Genomic DNA, 16,837 nt, shown 5'->3' on the forward strand with positions numbered 1-16,837 from the left:
TTCTCTCAGGTTTCCAGGTATACGGACATCGCCTTTGAGGATATGGGGGCGTTGCCAAATCATATGGACAAGAGGATGGACTCACTCTAAAAAATAAAACCTGGGACTCTACTTTAGGGAACCTGAAGCCCGCCATGGCGGTAACAGTAGTGGCTCGGAACTTGGAGTACTGGTTAACAAAGATTAAGGTGCACATAGAGGCGAAGACCGCAAAGGAAACAATCTCAACGTCCTTTCCTATGCTCTTGTGGAGCATAGCGTATATTTAAGGATGCCTCTGCAGAATCTGTGCGTATGTCTGCCAGATCCTAAGCCCTAGCAAACTCGGCAAGTCGGGCTTAGTGGCTTTAAACTTAGCAGGGGGACAGTGCATCCAAGGCTAAACTCTGCGGGATTCCACTCACAGGGGACCTGTTGTTTTCGCCCCGGAACTGGAGACCGTTTTAGATCGGACGGCAGATAGGAAAAAGTCCTTTCCTGTCAGACAAAAGATGGGTGAGCAAGCTAAGAAGAAGTTTCACCCTCAGAAAAAGTTTGGTGCCCTAATGGCCTATGGACCGAAAAGGTCTTGGAGTCAGAAAGGCAGGGGAAACAGCCCCAAAAAAAAAAAAATGACAGCTTGACAACGGTGGGGGGAAGATTGGGGAACTTCCTCCTACAGTGGGAAGCGATTACCTCCTATTGATTTATTTTGGGCTTTGTAAGGAGGGGGTTATCGACTGTAGTTTTTAAGACCCTCCCCGCACAAGCTGTTCATCACCGAATTGCCAAGATGCATGAAAAAAGTGTCAGCCTTACTTTCCTCCCTAAAGGATCTGGAGGAGCAGGGGGTCGTTGTGCGGGTCTATTGGGGGAGATAGGCAAGGGATTCTACTGCCACATTTTCATGGTGTGGAAACCTTTGGGAAAGTTCAGGCTCATCTTGAACCTAAAGCCCCCAATTGTCTCATTAACTTTCAAAAAGTTCCATAGGGATTCAGTCTTTTCACTAAGGACTCTTCTCCCTCCAAACTGCTTTATAGCGTCCATAGACCTGAGAGACGCCTACCTACAAATTCCCATCACAGAGAGCTGTCAAAAATTTCTCTGACTGGCAATAAGAACCAAAGAAGGCACATACCATCTTCAGTTTCAGGCCATCCCCTTTGGCCTATTCTCTCTCCCCCCCCCCCGCATTTTTATCAAGGTCATGGCAGAGGCCTTGGCCTTTTTGCAGCTCAGGGGCATTTCAGTTATTGCTTATGTGGACAATCTGCTCCTGTTTGCCCCCTCTCTTTAGCAGTTGTGCAAGGACCTCCAGTCAACTAGGAGCATCTTTGAGAGTCTGGGGTGGCTTCTGAATGTAGAAAAGTCCAACCTGCACATAGGGTCACTTTTCTGGGCTATGAACTAAATTCCACGAAGCAGAAAATCCTTCCTTAGGAAAAAATTTAGAAGGTGGACAAAGCAATGAGGTTGTTACAGAGTAGCCAGCCAATCTCGATAAGACAGGCCATGTCGGCGCTGGGTTTGTTGATGGCCACGATTCCTGAGATACAGTGGGCAGGTCTCCGCTTCCGTCTATTGCAACTTTTTGTCCTGGGAGTGTGGGACCACAATCAATGGTCTCTGCACTCCTTAGTGCATGTGCCAACTTAGGTGAAAAGGTCCCTTTGGTGATGGAGGAGATCGTCAAACCTGACCCAAGGTCTTTTGTGGGTCCTGCCAGTAACTACCAGGGTCATCATGACAGATGCAAGTGGCACAGATTGGGGGGTGAACCTGGGCTCTTAGCTGGTACAGGGCTCTTGGAAGAGGGAAGATTCAAGGTGGAGAGAACTGAGGGAAAGTGCACTGGCTCTTAGGGCTTTCAATAGAGAACTCCAGGGGCACTATGTGCAGGTCTGCTTGGACAACTCCTCATCGGTTGCCTACATCAACCGGAAGGTAGGAACAAGGAGCGGGTCTCTGTGGGTCCTGGCCAAGCAAATCCTCCAGTGGGCCAAAGCCAGTGTACTCTTAATCTCAGCGGTGCACTTGAAGGGGGAGTTGAATCAAGTGGCCGACTTCCTCAACAGAAGGACATTGAGGGAAGGCAACGAGGTCCTCAATCAGGATGTCTACGAAATGGTCACCACGAGATGGGGGGTGCCGTGTGTGGACCTGTTTGCCTTGAGAAGGAATGCAGCTGTTCTTCTCCCTGAAAAAGTGAGATGGGGCGCTCGAAGTAGATGCGCTTGCTCAGAATTGGCGTTTCTCCAGGTGTTATGCCTTCCCCCCCACCCATACTACTACTAGTGGTTCTGAGGAAGTTTCAAAACAAAGATACTACTCTTATTCTCATTGCACTGCACTGGCCCAGGAGCCCATGGCTCTTGATCCTGAAGGATCCGGTCATGATACCCCCCTGGATTCTGCCAATCTGGGAGGTCCTTCTTTCCCAGAGTCTGATCTGCTTTTCCCAGGTGGAGCAGTGTAAGGGGGGGGGGGGGGCCACACCATTTTTTAATTTATTTTTTCAATAGTCGGCTCCCGTCAATTGTAACTACGAGTCAATTTAAATAGGATTTGATTCATTTTTTAAAATTGTATTTTATGCATGCTACAGATGGGCCACTTTACAAGCACATTAAGGGGACCCCAGGCACTATATTTAAAGGAATTTTAAATTTTTAGGCTACATGTACACGGGAGGTTTAGTCCTTTGAACGCTGGAATTTAACAGCTATGTAAAGGACGTTTAAAACGTTTTTAGAGGTCAAAAAATCATTCCCCTTTAACCAGTAAGAACGCAAGCACTAAACGCGGGTGATCGCGTTCGGTCGCGTTTTGCGTTTGAAACGCCGGTAAACACACTGAACATCCTGAACGCAAATAATTGCTTTGCAAAAAATGACACTGAACTCAACTGCCTCTAAATGACTGTAAACGACCCAGTGTACATGGACAGATAAGATAACATAGAAGAGGAGAAACGCCCAACTGCTCCTAAATGTCCGTTTACAAGTAGCAGTGTACATGAGGCCTTATTGTTGCACTTTAAGCATAATTAAAATCACTTCTCCTTGAAAATTATTATTGTTATTTTTTTTATTATTATTTTTTTATTATTTATTATTTTTATTGATACATGTCCCCCAGGGCAGTACCCAGACCCCGATATCCCTTTTATGGCCAATTACTTCATATAAGCCTTCAAAATGGGCACTTTTAAATTATCCTGTTCGGCTCCCATAGACTTTAATGGGGTTCACCGTTTGGGTTAGAACATTTCCCCTGTTCGGGAGTTCTGCTGCTAACCAAACAGAGCGGGTGTTCGCCCATCCCTACTGTACATTTCTCTGAACCTGACCAGCTTTTACAGGAGCTGTGTAGATGAAAGATTGAAAGGGGCCTTCATAGGAAATGCTAGAGCTGCACGATTAATCGTTAAAAAATCCCGATCTCGATTCACCCCCCCCCCCCCCTCACGATCTTAAAACAGCATTTCCCCAATTCATACAGAGCTGTTCTCTGCTCACTCACAGCTGTCAAAAAAAAAAGAGCCTCCAGCAAATGTTTATCAACATTGTTAAGCCTGAGAGATAACTATAAACACAACGTTTTACAATGTATCATCTCATTCTTTTAGATCAAAGGAATGAACTTCCATCTGTAAGCCTTTTTCTGACACAAGTTGCTTACAAGTTAAAATCTGTATTTTTTGCTAGAAAATTACTTAGAACCCCCAAACATTATATATATATATATATATATATATATATATATATTTTTTTTTTTAGCAGAGACCCTAGAAGAGAATAATGGCGATCGTTGCAATATTTTATGTCGCACCGTATTTGGGCAGTGGTCTTTCAAATGCAATTTTTTTGGGAAAAAATACACTTCAATGATTTAAAGAAAAACTAAACAGTAAAGTATACCAAATTTTTTTGTGTATGGTAAAAGATGATGTTACACCGAGAATCGTGAGAGAATCGTAATCTTTACTCTAAGCGAAAAAATTGTGATCCTCATTTTATCCAGAATCGTTCAGCTCAGTTAACCTCCCTGGCAATATTCCCGAGTGTGGCTCGCGGTTAACTTTCAGTACCAAAAGCGGTAACTCCGAGCCACACTCGGGATTACCCCAGAATGTTACTCACCTTCCCTGCGATCCCCCGCCATCCTCCCCGCCGCCCTTACACTCTCTCCCCGCTTTGTGCACAGCCGATTGCCGGCACTTGCCTTCCGGTTCCCTTCCCTGCAAGCGTTGCGATGCAGGGGGGTGGAACCGGCGGCAAATTCAAAAGTGTAAATACACAAATGACATGATACAAAGCTGTGATCCTAACGGATTACACTGTATTATGCCGTTTCAGCACAGGATTTCACCTGGTGACTTTTCCAGTGCTCTGCCTGTGCTTTTCCAGTGCTTTGTTCCTGGAAAATAGAGAACGACCATGGCGGCCAAAAAGCGTTCTTTTTGCGCAAAACGCGATTTTAGACGAATGGGAAAACAGTGACAGCTAAAAGCACAAAAAGAATGCTTTTTGGACGCCGATACAGTGTAATCCGTTAGGATCACAACTTTGTATCATGTCATTTACTGTATTTACATTTTTGAAATTGCCGCCGGTTTCACCCCCTGCGTCGCAACGCTCGTAGGGAACCGAACCGGAAGACAGGTGCCGGCATCGGCTGGGAGGACAGTGGGAGGATGGCGAGAGGACAGCGGGAGGATGGCGGGGGATCACAGGGGAAGGTGAGTTTTTAAATATAAAACAACAAATTTCCATGTAAAAGAACGTATCGCTTTCAGCACAAAAATCCTGACATAATCAGACTACCAGGGAGGTTAATGTATAACTAAAAGAAATGTTTTTGTTGGCTTGGATAGGGTGGACAGAGGGGTTAGTACACCTGTCAGGTTTTTATTCCTGCCCTCTCAATTTGTCCTGTTTACCAGAGTGAAAGTGAAAGAAAATCAAAAATTTTGGGTTGTCACCAAAACAGAATAGTCTGAAATCTTCCAATGGGGACAGTAGTTATGGTGATCCTGGTGAGAACCAGGGATTCATTAACTGTGGCTATGAGACAGGAAGTAACATTTAATCTTCCCAAATTCGTCATAGATGGCACAAAAACTGATAGGGGGTTATAAACCTTCCTTATTCTATCCAAAAAAAAAAAAAATGCCTTTAGTTCTACTTTAGGGGCACTGTGTTTACCAAGTGATTTTTGTTGTGGGTGCTTAGCATTGAGTAATTTTACCTAATTTCGTTGAGGAATTCATCTTCTTCCCTTTTCTTGAGCTCTTTTTTACGTAAAACCAACCAGCAGATAAAAAACAAGACAAACACACCACCCACAGTTCCACAGACTGTTCCAGCAAGAAAAGCCACATTAGTAGGAGCTGTAAAGCAAATAAAAAGAAAAACATGCATGTTTTAATTCTTTTTAGGAGAGCTTGACTCTACTAGTTTCTAGATAATAACAAAGTGCTCCTCATAAGTCCCATCTTCTCATGTCCTAACTGTATGATCATATCATTAGATTGGCAATGTAGCTAACTACTTTTCCAGGTTCCAGATTGATTTAGACTTGTAGGCAGACTGTGTTTAGTTAGCAAGCTTGGCTGCCCAGGTTAGGGGGAAGAGGTTAATTGTTTTGCCACCTTCCCTGGTCAGGTTTGCGGGCTTTCTGGGGTCCGGCTTTCCTTCCCATGTCATAAAAGGGAAGAGGCTGGGCCCTGAGAGAGCAGGAAAGCAGGCGAGAGAATGGTTACTATTGCAGAGGCCTGCGGGGACCTGTGGTCCGTCTCATCAGGACTCCCGTACTAATGGACATTTCCATCTGAGATTTTCCAACGATGGACTACTCCCATAGGGACTTTACCTGCAAAGGTACGCTGGGGTAGTCGCAAGTAGATTTAGTTAGGAAAAGGACGTTTTACCCTGTTGCACATGTTATGCTGAATTTTTACTAAAAGTTGTTCAACTGCTTTGAGCCTGGTTATTCAAAGGGGTGCATGTTGGGCAAAGAACCTGGGTCGATAATAGCACTATGGGGTATGTGTAACACAATGGTTAACTCGCAGGTCAAAGAAGTGGATGCAGTTGCCATGGGTAACCAGAAGGGAGAACAGCTAAAGCAACCAGTTGTTTGGTGTAATACCTGGCTATGTGACATGTCCTTCGGTAGCGAGGGGTCGTTGCCCTGACTCCCTCCCTAGCTGTCCATCTCCCACAGGCACTGGGAACAGACTAGTGTTGCAGATAGAGATCTAACACTTGATCATAAGGTACGGGAAGGAACAGGTTAATGAGCATGCATGGGGCCTGCTATGTGCTCAGCGGGACTCCATTCTGTTAATGGGAGTAAAGTAACATAAGTACAATGAACTAGTGGAGTGGGCGAAGGCTCTGCATGTCCCTCCTACTGCAACATACATCAGTTACAAGTGTGTAGTGTCATGGGACAGAACATCTTATGCCCCATACACACGTGCAGATTATCTGCAGACTTTTGTCTGCAGACTTACCAAAACCATATAATATGAGGTCAAATCTAAACACTTTCAATTTGTATGCAATCCGGCAGGCCCTTGCACTACATAGAAAAGGTAAGTCTGCAGACAAAAGTCTGCAGATAATCTGCACGTGTGTATGGGGCATTACAGGGGAATTCTGTACATTTCTACGGCACACAATTGGCTCAATTCTGAGTCAGGGGACTGTCTTAATGGTTGATCCTTCACCGCAGCCTCCGTCTGGGCTGTGGCATTGGTGAGGGGACATACTCAAACATTTAATGCGAAAATGGCTTAATGTATAATAAAGTGCCTAAACCATAATCAATTGCCCTGAAACTTTGCACCCACTAATTTTTTAACTTCCTAATCTATCCTAGAAGTTTGATGTATTTTGGTCTTCCAGGAGGCAAACTAGGGTCATTAAGCTTGTTTTTTGGGGAGCTTAATGTGGCTTAATGTACAAACAAGAGTTTAGATGTTAACCAATTTCCCCCAAACTTCACACGATAGAAGACTCTATTGATGCCAGGATAGTCTGAACATTTTAGCTCATTTGGTAAATTAAACTAAAAGTTGTTCACATTAAGCTATTTTTTTACAATACTAAAACATTTAATGTCAACAGCTTAATGTAAAAAGAGCTTAACGTACCATAATGTACTTAAACCTCAATCAATTGTCTTAAAAACTTCGCACAGCCTAAGTTCTACACTTCCCAAACCTATCCTTGAGGTTTCGTGGATTTTGGTCTCCAACAAGGAAAACTAGGGACATTAGGCTCTTTTTTTTGGGGAGCTTAATGTGGCTTAACGTACAAAAAAGGGCTTAGATGGGAACCATATTCCCTCAAGCTTCAAACAATAGTAGACTCTATCTATGCCAACATATTCTGAAAATTTCAGATCATTTGGTAAATCACACCAAAAGTTATTCACATTAAGTTATATTTTACAGCCATAAAAACATGTGGCTTAATGTAAAAATAGCTTAACGTACCATAATGTGCCTAAACCTCAACCAATTGTCTTGAAACTTTGCACAGCCTAAATTCTACACTTCCCAATCCTATCCTGGAGATTATGTGGATTTCGGTCTCCCACAAGGCAAACTGGGGACATTAAGCTCTTTTTCGAGGGAGCTCAATGTGGCTTAACGTACAAAAAATAATTACATAGTTACATAGTTGGTGAGGTTGAATAAAGACAATAGTCCATCCAGTTCAACCTGTGAATAAATAACTTAGATGTGAACCATTTTCCCCCAAACTTCACACAATAGAAGAAGTTATCAATGTCAATACAAAAATGAAGAGGTTCGAGACTTTGAATGAGGCGTGTGCCACGACCAATGAAGTAAAAACATGTTGATTGCAGCAGAGATAAAAATAAAAATGACAATACATATGCAACAGAGATAACAAAGAGAATATAACAATGCATGTGACAAAAATAAAAATAAATAACCAGCAGACTTGATGTGTATAAACTGAATGCGTATGACTGAATCACATGATGACAGGACAGGTTCAAACAGTTTATGTAGAGGAACAGACAATGCAGAATACTGAGATTGCATCAAAGTAGGCGCGACGCGTTTCTGTGGACTGCATTCCACTTCATCAGGGACAGGTGTATAGTGAATGTCTGTAAGGGATATATATATAAATATATATCAGATATACAGAGATGGTGTATATTGGTGTATGTTGTTTCTTTGTCCAATTCATTACCCCAATTGTGTTCGTTGGGCTGCCTGGCAGTCTCGCCTATTTTGAGACTGTCAGACAGTTATTCACACCAAAAGTTATTCACATTAAGCTATATTTTACATTCCTAAAACATTTAATGTCAACAGTTAATGTAAAAAGAGCTTAACGTATCATAATGTACCTAAATCTCAATCAATTGTCTTGAAACTTGTCACTAATCCCACCCCCTCACCACCACTGCTGTCACTAATCACACCCCCCTCACCACCACCACTATCACTAATCCCAAATCCCCCACCCCCCCACCACCACCGCTGTCACTAATCCCACCCCCTCACCACAACTGCTGCCACTAATACCACCCCCTCACCCCCCTGCTGCCACTAATCCCTCCCCCCACCACCACCACCGCTGCCAATAATCCCACCCCCTCATCACCACTGCCACTGATTCCACCCCATTCACCACCACCGCTGCCACTGAACCCACCCCCTTAACCACCACCGCTGCCACTGATTCCACCCCCTTAACCACCACCAATGCCACGAATCCCACCCCCCTCACCACCACTGCTACCACTAATCCCTCCCCCCCTCACCACCACCACCACTGCCACTAATTATACCCCCCCTCACCACCGCTGCCACTGATCCCACCCCCCTCACCACCACCGCTGCCACTGATGCCTCCCCCACCACCACCCCTGCTGCCACTGATCCCACCTCCTTCACCACCACCCCTGCTGCCCCTCATCCCACCCCCTTTAGCACCACCACTGCCACTCATCACATCCCATCCCCCCCACCACTACCACCACCACTTATCCTATCCCACCACCCCTGCCACTGATTCCATCCCACCACCACCCCTGCCACTGATTCCATCCCACCACCAATGCTATCACTCATCCCATCCCACCACCGCTGCCACTGACCCAATCCCCCCACCACCATTGCCACTGTTCCTTTCCTCCTCACCATCGCTGCCACTCATACCATCGCCTACCACCACCATTCATCCCATCCCACCACCGCTGCCACTGATCCTATCCCACCACCACCCCTGCCACTGATTCCATCCCACCATCACCTGTGCCACTCACCCTATCCTATCCCCCCACCACTACCACTCATCCCATCCCATCCCCCCAAACACTACCACCATCACTGCCACGCATCCCATTGCATCTACACCACCGCTACTGCTGCCACTGAACCTATTCCCCCCCCACCACTGTCACTCATGCCATCCCTTTACCGCTGCCACTTATTCCACCCCCCCCATCAATGCTGCCTCTACCACCACTGCTGCGACTCATGTAAACCCCATGCTCCAGGGGGCCTATGCCTCATGCCAGATGGTCCGTTCCCATCCGATTCCCTCATAGAGAACAAAGGAACCTGAAAGCAGTGTCTCCCCCACACAGCGCGGAGACACAGCTGCCATCTGTCTGCTCAGCGGGCGATCGGTGGATCATGCCCCGCTGAGAAAAATGGAGTTTGCCTGACGCACTCCCTGTGTGAAAGGGGCCTAATGCTTCTCAAGCAAGGGCACTGAAGATAGATGACAGTGAAAACCGCAGGAGGCAGAATAATGTCCTCATTTGCAAGTACCTGAAGAAACTTGGGGGCCAGATTTCAGGGACGTAGCGCAAGCGATCGTTAATACCTTGTTGAAGTGGGACATTGCCACGCACATAGAACTGGATTGTGCCCACAGGGTAGCAGGATTGAGGGATCCAGTAAACAATTCTGCCCCACAAAAGACGTCCTAAGTTGCATCCATTTTTTTGTTCTCAAAGAAGAGGTGCTTCGGAAGGTATGGGATATGAAAGCTATTGAATTTGATGGGGCCACCATCACCTTTTTCCCTGACTTGTCAAGTCACAATCTCTTCATGTGGAGACAACTGCGGCTACTTTTCCAACATTAGTGCAGTGAATATTACATATCAATGGGGGCACTCGTTTCACCTCCTGGTTAGAAAGAACGAACGCTAGTTTATGTTTAGGTGTTCTGAGATGGCGACGAGCACAGGGGTGCTACTGACTGCCAGATTTCATCTTCGGGTCAGTTATATAGACTGTTTACATTTTAAGCTGATTGACGTTAAACCAGGGGAGAATGCTAACTGTTTCATATCTACCCCTATCACTACTAGGGTCTCGACGCTAAATGCTTTTACTGTCTTGTTGATCAATCTCCAAGTTTGTAACAGGCAGTCCCCTGTCCCTGCTGATGTCCCTGGGACTCCTTGAAGAACCTCATGCCTGCAGACTCTTGCTTTGGCTATCTTTGTGACAGAGAAGGGTCTGGCCTAGTTCTCCCACTGACTAGTGTGTGTATGTGTGTGTGTGTGTGGGGGGGGGGGGGGGGGGAGATGTCTGCTTGGCCCTCACTTTGTACATTATCAGGGACTCTGGGAACATTATACTTTTGATATGAGGGGGGTCAAGGCATACCATAGCCATGATATAGTTCCTAGGTGGTTTTCTCTTTCTTTTGTTTATGATGCTCAGTTTTCTGCAAATTTTTTAAGCATTGTGTTTGATCACCTTTAAGGGGACTTGCAGAGAGAGTAGTGGGGGGGGTTCCCTAAGTGGGTAGGATACAGCGTAGGAGACAAATGACCTGGTTTCTCGTGGACTGGGATTTCCAATATTCCACCTCCTACAAGCTACTGGAATGGTGCCCGTTAGTTCACTAACAAAGCCTCCCTCCCATCTCCCAGTTGGTGAATGTATTTGAAACTCCGGAGGTCCCTCAAGGATTAGAACGCAGATGGAATAATGTTGTATTACACATGTTTGCTCTCCTTATCTGTTTTATCTCTTGAATTCACTGGAAGTTTAATCTCTGCTGAAGGGAATGCCCCAGGGGTCCTTCCTCTCTACTGTTCACATCCTTCAGGGAAATATTCCAGTATTCCTCTCTCATTCTGGAGGTGAATCCTACATGAGACATGTGCACAGTGGGGTGAGGCCCTCCCTTGGCCAATGCCCCGTGATGGACGTCGCTAGATTATTTTATTGCTCTGGTTTTGGCTGCCCTAAAATATCTTCTTCTCTGGCTGGTTACTTTTGAGATCCCCAGCTGATTTTCTTCTTAGAAATATTATTGTTAGTGACAAGTACCGGTCTCCAGGGTTCTATTGCTGTCGATTTAGTTTTCCCCACATAGGCCAGTCCACCTGTTTGTTGTAGGTGTAAAGCTTAGGAAACGTACAGATTCCGGTTTGGATCCACCATTTTCTAGCCGGTACAGCCAGCGGACACATCTAACCAAGGCGATCTGTACTGGGTTAGATGGTGTGAAGGGTTGGGGAGACATTGGGGCCTTTTAGACACCTAATGCCTCCATAAAGTGTACCTGCCACCTGCCTGATGCTATCACATGCGGGTTTATTAACCCTTTGTGATAACAATCAAGTAAAAATAAAAATGTGGCATGTTTGGTATCTATTTACTTGACACATCTTTTATATTTTACAAAAAATGCTTATTATATTGTATATTAAAAAAGTAAGCTGCGCTTATTTTTTATATTTTTTTTAATATTTTTTGTTTATGTGTTTGTCACACTTTAAGTTGCTGCTTATTGACATAGGAGCTTAGCGCGGTTATCATCCACTTCCATTATTATATTGTATGCATTTGCACTAAAATTAATTTATTATATTTTTTCCTGACAATTTGCTAAGTTGCACAAATATCATGTGACATAAAAATTTGAAACTATCATATTTTTATTTTACAGGGCCCCTGCTTTCGGAAAAAATATAATGTTCTGGGGGTTTAAGGGATTTTATTGCCAAAAATTAAGATTTATACACGTGTGCAAAAATTAAAAAATTAGCTTGAGAGCTCAGCTAGTTAAACGACAACATTCTCTGTAAAATTAAGGTTAATATCACTAAAGTACGTCAGAGGTTCTATAAATGGGAAAATAACCCATGAAGGTTATTACCAAATGCACTCAATGACTGAAGGGCTCGGTCTTACATTCCGTGCATTGATTGTGGCAGAGAGGGACTAATGTACACTTCCTCCGACATTGCAAGACGGTTTTAGGATTTCTACAGAGACCTTCATAACTCTTCCCCTCCAGCCTCTACTAAGCTTTTGCAGGACAAGCTAGATAGAATCAATCAGATTTTAGCTGAGGCGGGCCTCCCACATCTGGCAGTTGAGGACAGTCTCCCCTTAGGAGAACCAATTATGGTAGAGGAATTGGCAGTGGGCCCTTAAAGAAACAAAGTCCTAAAAAGCAGATGGTTTTTTCCTCGCATATTGCAAAATTTTAAATGCAGCTCTTAGCACAACCATTTACCAACAGATTTGATTCTCTTTTGGATAGGGAATTTTTTTCCGATTGATGCTTTTAGAGCCAACATTACCATAATACCAAAACAAGGGAAAGACTCAACTCAGTGTAATAATTACCACTCAATCTCTCTATTGAACAATGATTTAAAATTGTTCATGAAAATCTTGGTGAACAGGCTGCTGCACTTGGCCCCAAACATAATTTTCCAAGACCAGGTTGGTTTTGTACCACAAAGGGAGGCTAAGGATAACACTACCAGGGCCATTAATGTTATACACTGGGCACCTACAAAGGCTGCACCAACTGTGGTACTCTTGACCGACACCGAAAAAACGTTTGACCGAGTAGATTGGAAATTTTATTAATTCAGCCCTCTAATTCTTCAGCTTGGGAGATAACTTTCTAAAGTGGATAGCAGCAATTTATTTCTGGCCAACAGCGATGTTTAGCATAAACGGCATGCAGTCTGAACCTTTTGCTCGAGGCAAGGTTGTCTACTATCCCCACTTTTTTTTTTATTAACCCTGGAACTGGTCCTAGGTCGGATCAGGGACAACCCCAACATTAGGGGAATCTCTACCTAATTATGGGAACACAAGGTAGCACGTTAAGCAGAGGATTTATTTCTTTATACAGATAACCCATCCCTTAACTTCCCTTTCAAATGTACTGAGTGAATTCCAGATGTACAGTGCAATTTCTAATTTTAAGATAAACCTTAAAAATTGGAAGCTTTGAATGTAAATCCACCTTGGTTGGTCCTGGACTTTCTCTTGCAGCATCTCAGATATTTAGGGAGTCTCCTCACGTCTGTGGTTGGGGAAATTTTCCCCACTAATTCTCCCCCTTCTTGGCCCGAGTCAGGAGAGACTTGAAGGAAACCCAGGTTCCACACATATCCCTCCCTCCCTGCTTCTTCCTTCCCTTGCTTCCCTCCTACTCCCTCTCCCCTTCCTTCTGTGATGTCCCTCTCTTCCTTCTTTTCTCTTTCTTCTCTATTCTCTGCAATGTCCATGCAGGAAGTATCTCAAACAGTCAGTCTAGAACCCTATAGTCAATATGCTCTGCAGTTAGAAGGAGTCTTCTAGGTATTTTGAGTCAGTGTTTGGTATAAGCAACTGCTACTGTAAATTAATGTTAAGTTTATATTTCATTTTTTTTTGTGGATGGCCGTTGTACTTTCTGCATTGGAGCACACAAACTAATGGCTATGTGGTGTTCTGCATACACTTCCCTGATAAGACCGATTACTCTTATAAGCCTTACAAAAAATATATTTATAAAAATATACTTAAAAAAAAAAAAAAAACATGTACCTGTGGCATAAAGCCCTGTCCAGCTGAACTGTTAGCATTCCGGGTGTGTGTGCATGCGTGTGTGTGGACATAATACTGTGGTTTAGCTGCCTGTATTTATCAACCAACCCCCACCCCCACCCGTCTCAAAGAGCCCTTAGACAGAAGAACCACCCTTGTTGGACCGGTGTATATTCTTGACCAGCACAGGCCACGTGAAACCCATCCACAGCAAAAAAAAATATTTGCTGCCTAAGGCCTCATGCACATTGCTGCTGTTAAACTCACATTTTTGTGAGTTTGGGCATTTTTTAACAGCCCTTAAACGCCCTGCTATGTTATCCTATGTGTCCATGCACACATAGACGTTTTTTGCAGTTTATCAGCAGGGGAGTTTATGGGCTGTTGTCTGAATGCCCTAAAAGTTCTTCTGATCAGAAAAATTGCTGAACGCTGAAAAACGCTCATAAACGCCCATAAATGCGCATAAACTCTAGGCAGGTAAGCACTTCAGCGTTTATCTTTTTTCGATGGTCAGAATAAATTAAAATTCTGGCACACACAGCACCAAGTACATTCTGTTATAGAGTTGCGCTAAAACCAAAGCAGAATATAAGTAACTACAGTAAAAATCTAAATTAGAAATTAAAAATAACTGAAAAGAAAGTCCAAATGTGATGGAACAATGTCCTTCAGAAGTGGATACACCATATGTCACCAGAAAGGGTACGCGATCCTTAATGAATGCCTCCACCTTATAAACTGCTGGCTTACTACTAGCTTATGTTGACCTCCTATTACGGAAGGTCGATCTCGTTTGTGGCTTGAACCCAACCAGGGCCTCTTATCCATCCAAGGGAACTTAAGATGAAGTAGGGAAATCCACCACTTGGGGCAACAGGACGACGTCAGTCTGTGACATAACGCGTCGGTTGGAGCGACATACTGACATCACCACGCTATGCTAATCCCAGAAGTATGAGCTGCTACATGGAGCAGGCCGGCCTATTACCTTCATGTGATTTTTTTTTTGAAAAATTATTTTTATTAGTTTTTTAAAGAAGACAATAACAGACATTAACACAAGAAAAACAAAGCACCCCAAAGACCACTTTAGGGGCGACTAACTATACAAAAGAAACTACTCTCTAAGCAAAACCCACCCTCCCCCAAACAACACCTTCATGTGATTTTTAAAGTGTTGTGTTGTAAATGCAATATTTTTTATCTTAAGAGATGTTTAAAGGATTTTATACTATGGCGAGCTTTATCTGTTTTGGGATCTCCCATGACTGAGTCTTTTCAAGTGGTGGATTTTCCTACTTCGTCTTAAGTTCCCTTGGATGGATAAGAGGCCCTGGAGGTAATGAAGGTAATAGGCCGGCCTGCTCCATGTAGCAGCTCATACTTCCGGGATTAGCATAGCGTGGTGATGTCAGTATGTCGCTCCAACCGACGCGTTATGTCACACACTGACGTCGTCCTGTTGCCCCAAGTGGTGGATTTCCCTACTTCATCTTAAGCTCCCTTGGATGGATAAGAGGCCCTGGCTGGGTTCGAGCCACAAACGAAATTGACCTTCCGTAATAGGAGGTCAACATAAGCTAGTAGTATGCAAGCATTTTTTAAGATGGAGGCATTCACTAAGGATCACGTACCCTTTCAGGTGACATATGGTGTATCCACTACTGAATGACATTGTTCCATCACATTTGGACTTTCTTTTCAGTTATTTTTAATTTAAAATTTTTATTTTTACTGTATTTACCTATTTTCTGCTTTGGTTTTAGGGCAACTCTATAACAGAATCAATATACATAACAGTGTTTGTTATATTTAGGACCATGTTTATGTGCATAGTTTGTAATTGAGCAGCATATGTAGACAGTAACAGTCAGTTCTGCTTCATGCGGTTGTGCTCTACTTCCCAAATGTATGATGAAATGGCCTGCATATTAAAATCGATGCATCCCCCATGTGGGACATATTCCCCTTCAATACCTGGTAATATTGGGACTTACATTGTACTGTCAAACTTATATTACATGTCCTTTTTCCGACTTCATTGCTCACAACACAGCGGTAAGAGCCGTTGTCTGCTGTACTCAAATTTTTCAGCACTAGTCGCTGGGATGTGCCTAAAAGAAAATATAGAAAAAATATTGTAAGTTGGGAAGGCCTTTTGAAAAGCACACAACTCTGCAGAGTGCGTGACATTTAGTTTGTGCAATATTATTGAAAATAATATATTTAGTGGGGTGTCTTACCAAAGTGGGCAGTACCCATTTGCTTTATCCGCTCCCACCGATAGGACATGGGTTGTGTCCCATCTACTGAATTGCAACGCAAAGTGATATTTCTTCCTACTGTCTGTTCTCCTTCAACCCAACACTCAGGTTCAGAAGGCTTCACTGTGAAAGGAATAGAAATAACTACAAGTCAGAGAAAGGATTCTGTTTTCTGCAGTCTTGTCTATAGAAAGGTGTGTAATTTTGTATAGAGGTTTATTATGGCTAGGATTGACATAAGAAAAAGTGATTAATTAAATGTATACCAATCCATTTAAAAATAGCATTATACAGCCCTATGGTTTTCCAACATCTATTTTGAAAACATACCAGTTGCTGAGACCTGTGCCAGTCTACATCATTAATTATCACTGTACAAGGTTACTTTCTTTCCAGCAATGCAAAGGATTTGTACATTCAATTTAACTAAAATGATTGGACCAATGTTTCAGCTGTCTGGATAAATTATTTTGTAGCCGGTCTAATCCTTGGTTGCTGGAGGCCATTCACATAGTCTGTTATAGTTATAGTTAGACCTATTTGGAATTTGTTTATCTTGCTCTGGTTTCCATATATGTATCTGTTCAACTGGCTTAAAAAAAGAAAATTGGTTTTGTGGAATGAGTCCAGACCTCAACCCAACTGAAATGCTGCAGTATATACTGCACAGGGATTTGAATTCTATGCTGTTTTTATCTCTGAGTAACAGAGCTCAACCCAATTCAGGG

The 16,837-nt window shown here is 43.5% G+C and overlaps 1 protein-coding gene across 1 annotated transcript in view; it reads right to left on the minus strand.

The window, feature by feature from the left end:
- The window catches only part of CLMP (CXADR like cell adhesion molecule), a 172,528-nt gene that overhangs the window by 2,169 nt on the left and 153,522 nt on the right, over positions 1–16,837 (minus strand). Inside the window, exons 4-6 of the mRNA XM_082273760.1 lie at positions 16,089–16,232; positions 15,843–15,959; positions 5,233–5,374 (exon numbers count right to left, since the gene is read on the minus strand). Of these exons, the coding sequence (XP_082129886.1) occupies positions 5,233–5,374; positions 15,843–15,959; positions 16,089–16,232 (403 nt within the window). The remainder of the gene's footprint in view (positions 1–5,232; positions 5,375–15,842; positions 15,960–16,088; positions 16,233–16,837) is intronic.

The sequence above is a fragment of the Pelophylax lessonae genome (assembly GCF_965119305.1).
Source record: "Pelophylax lessonae genome assembly, chromosome: 12".
NCBI lineage: Eukaryota > Metazoa > Chordata > Amphibia > Anura > Ranidae > Pelophylax > Pelophylax lessonae.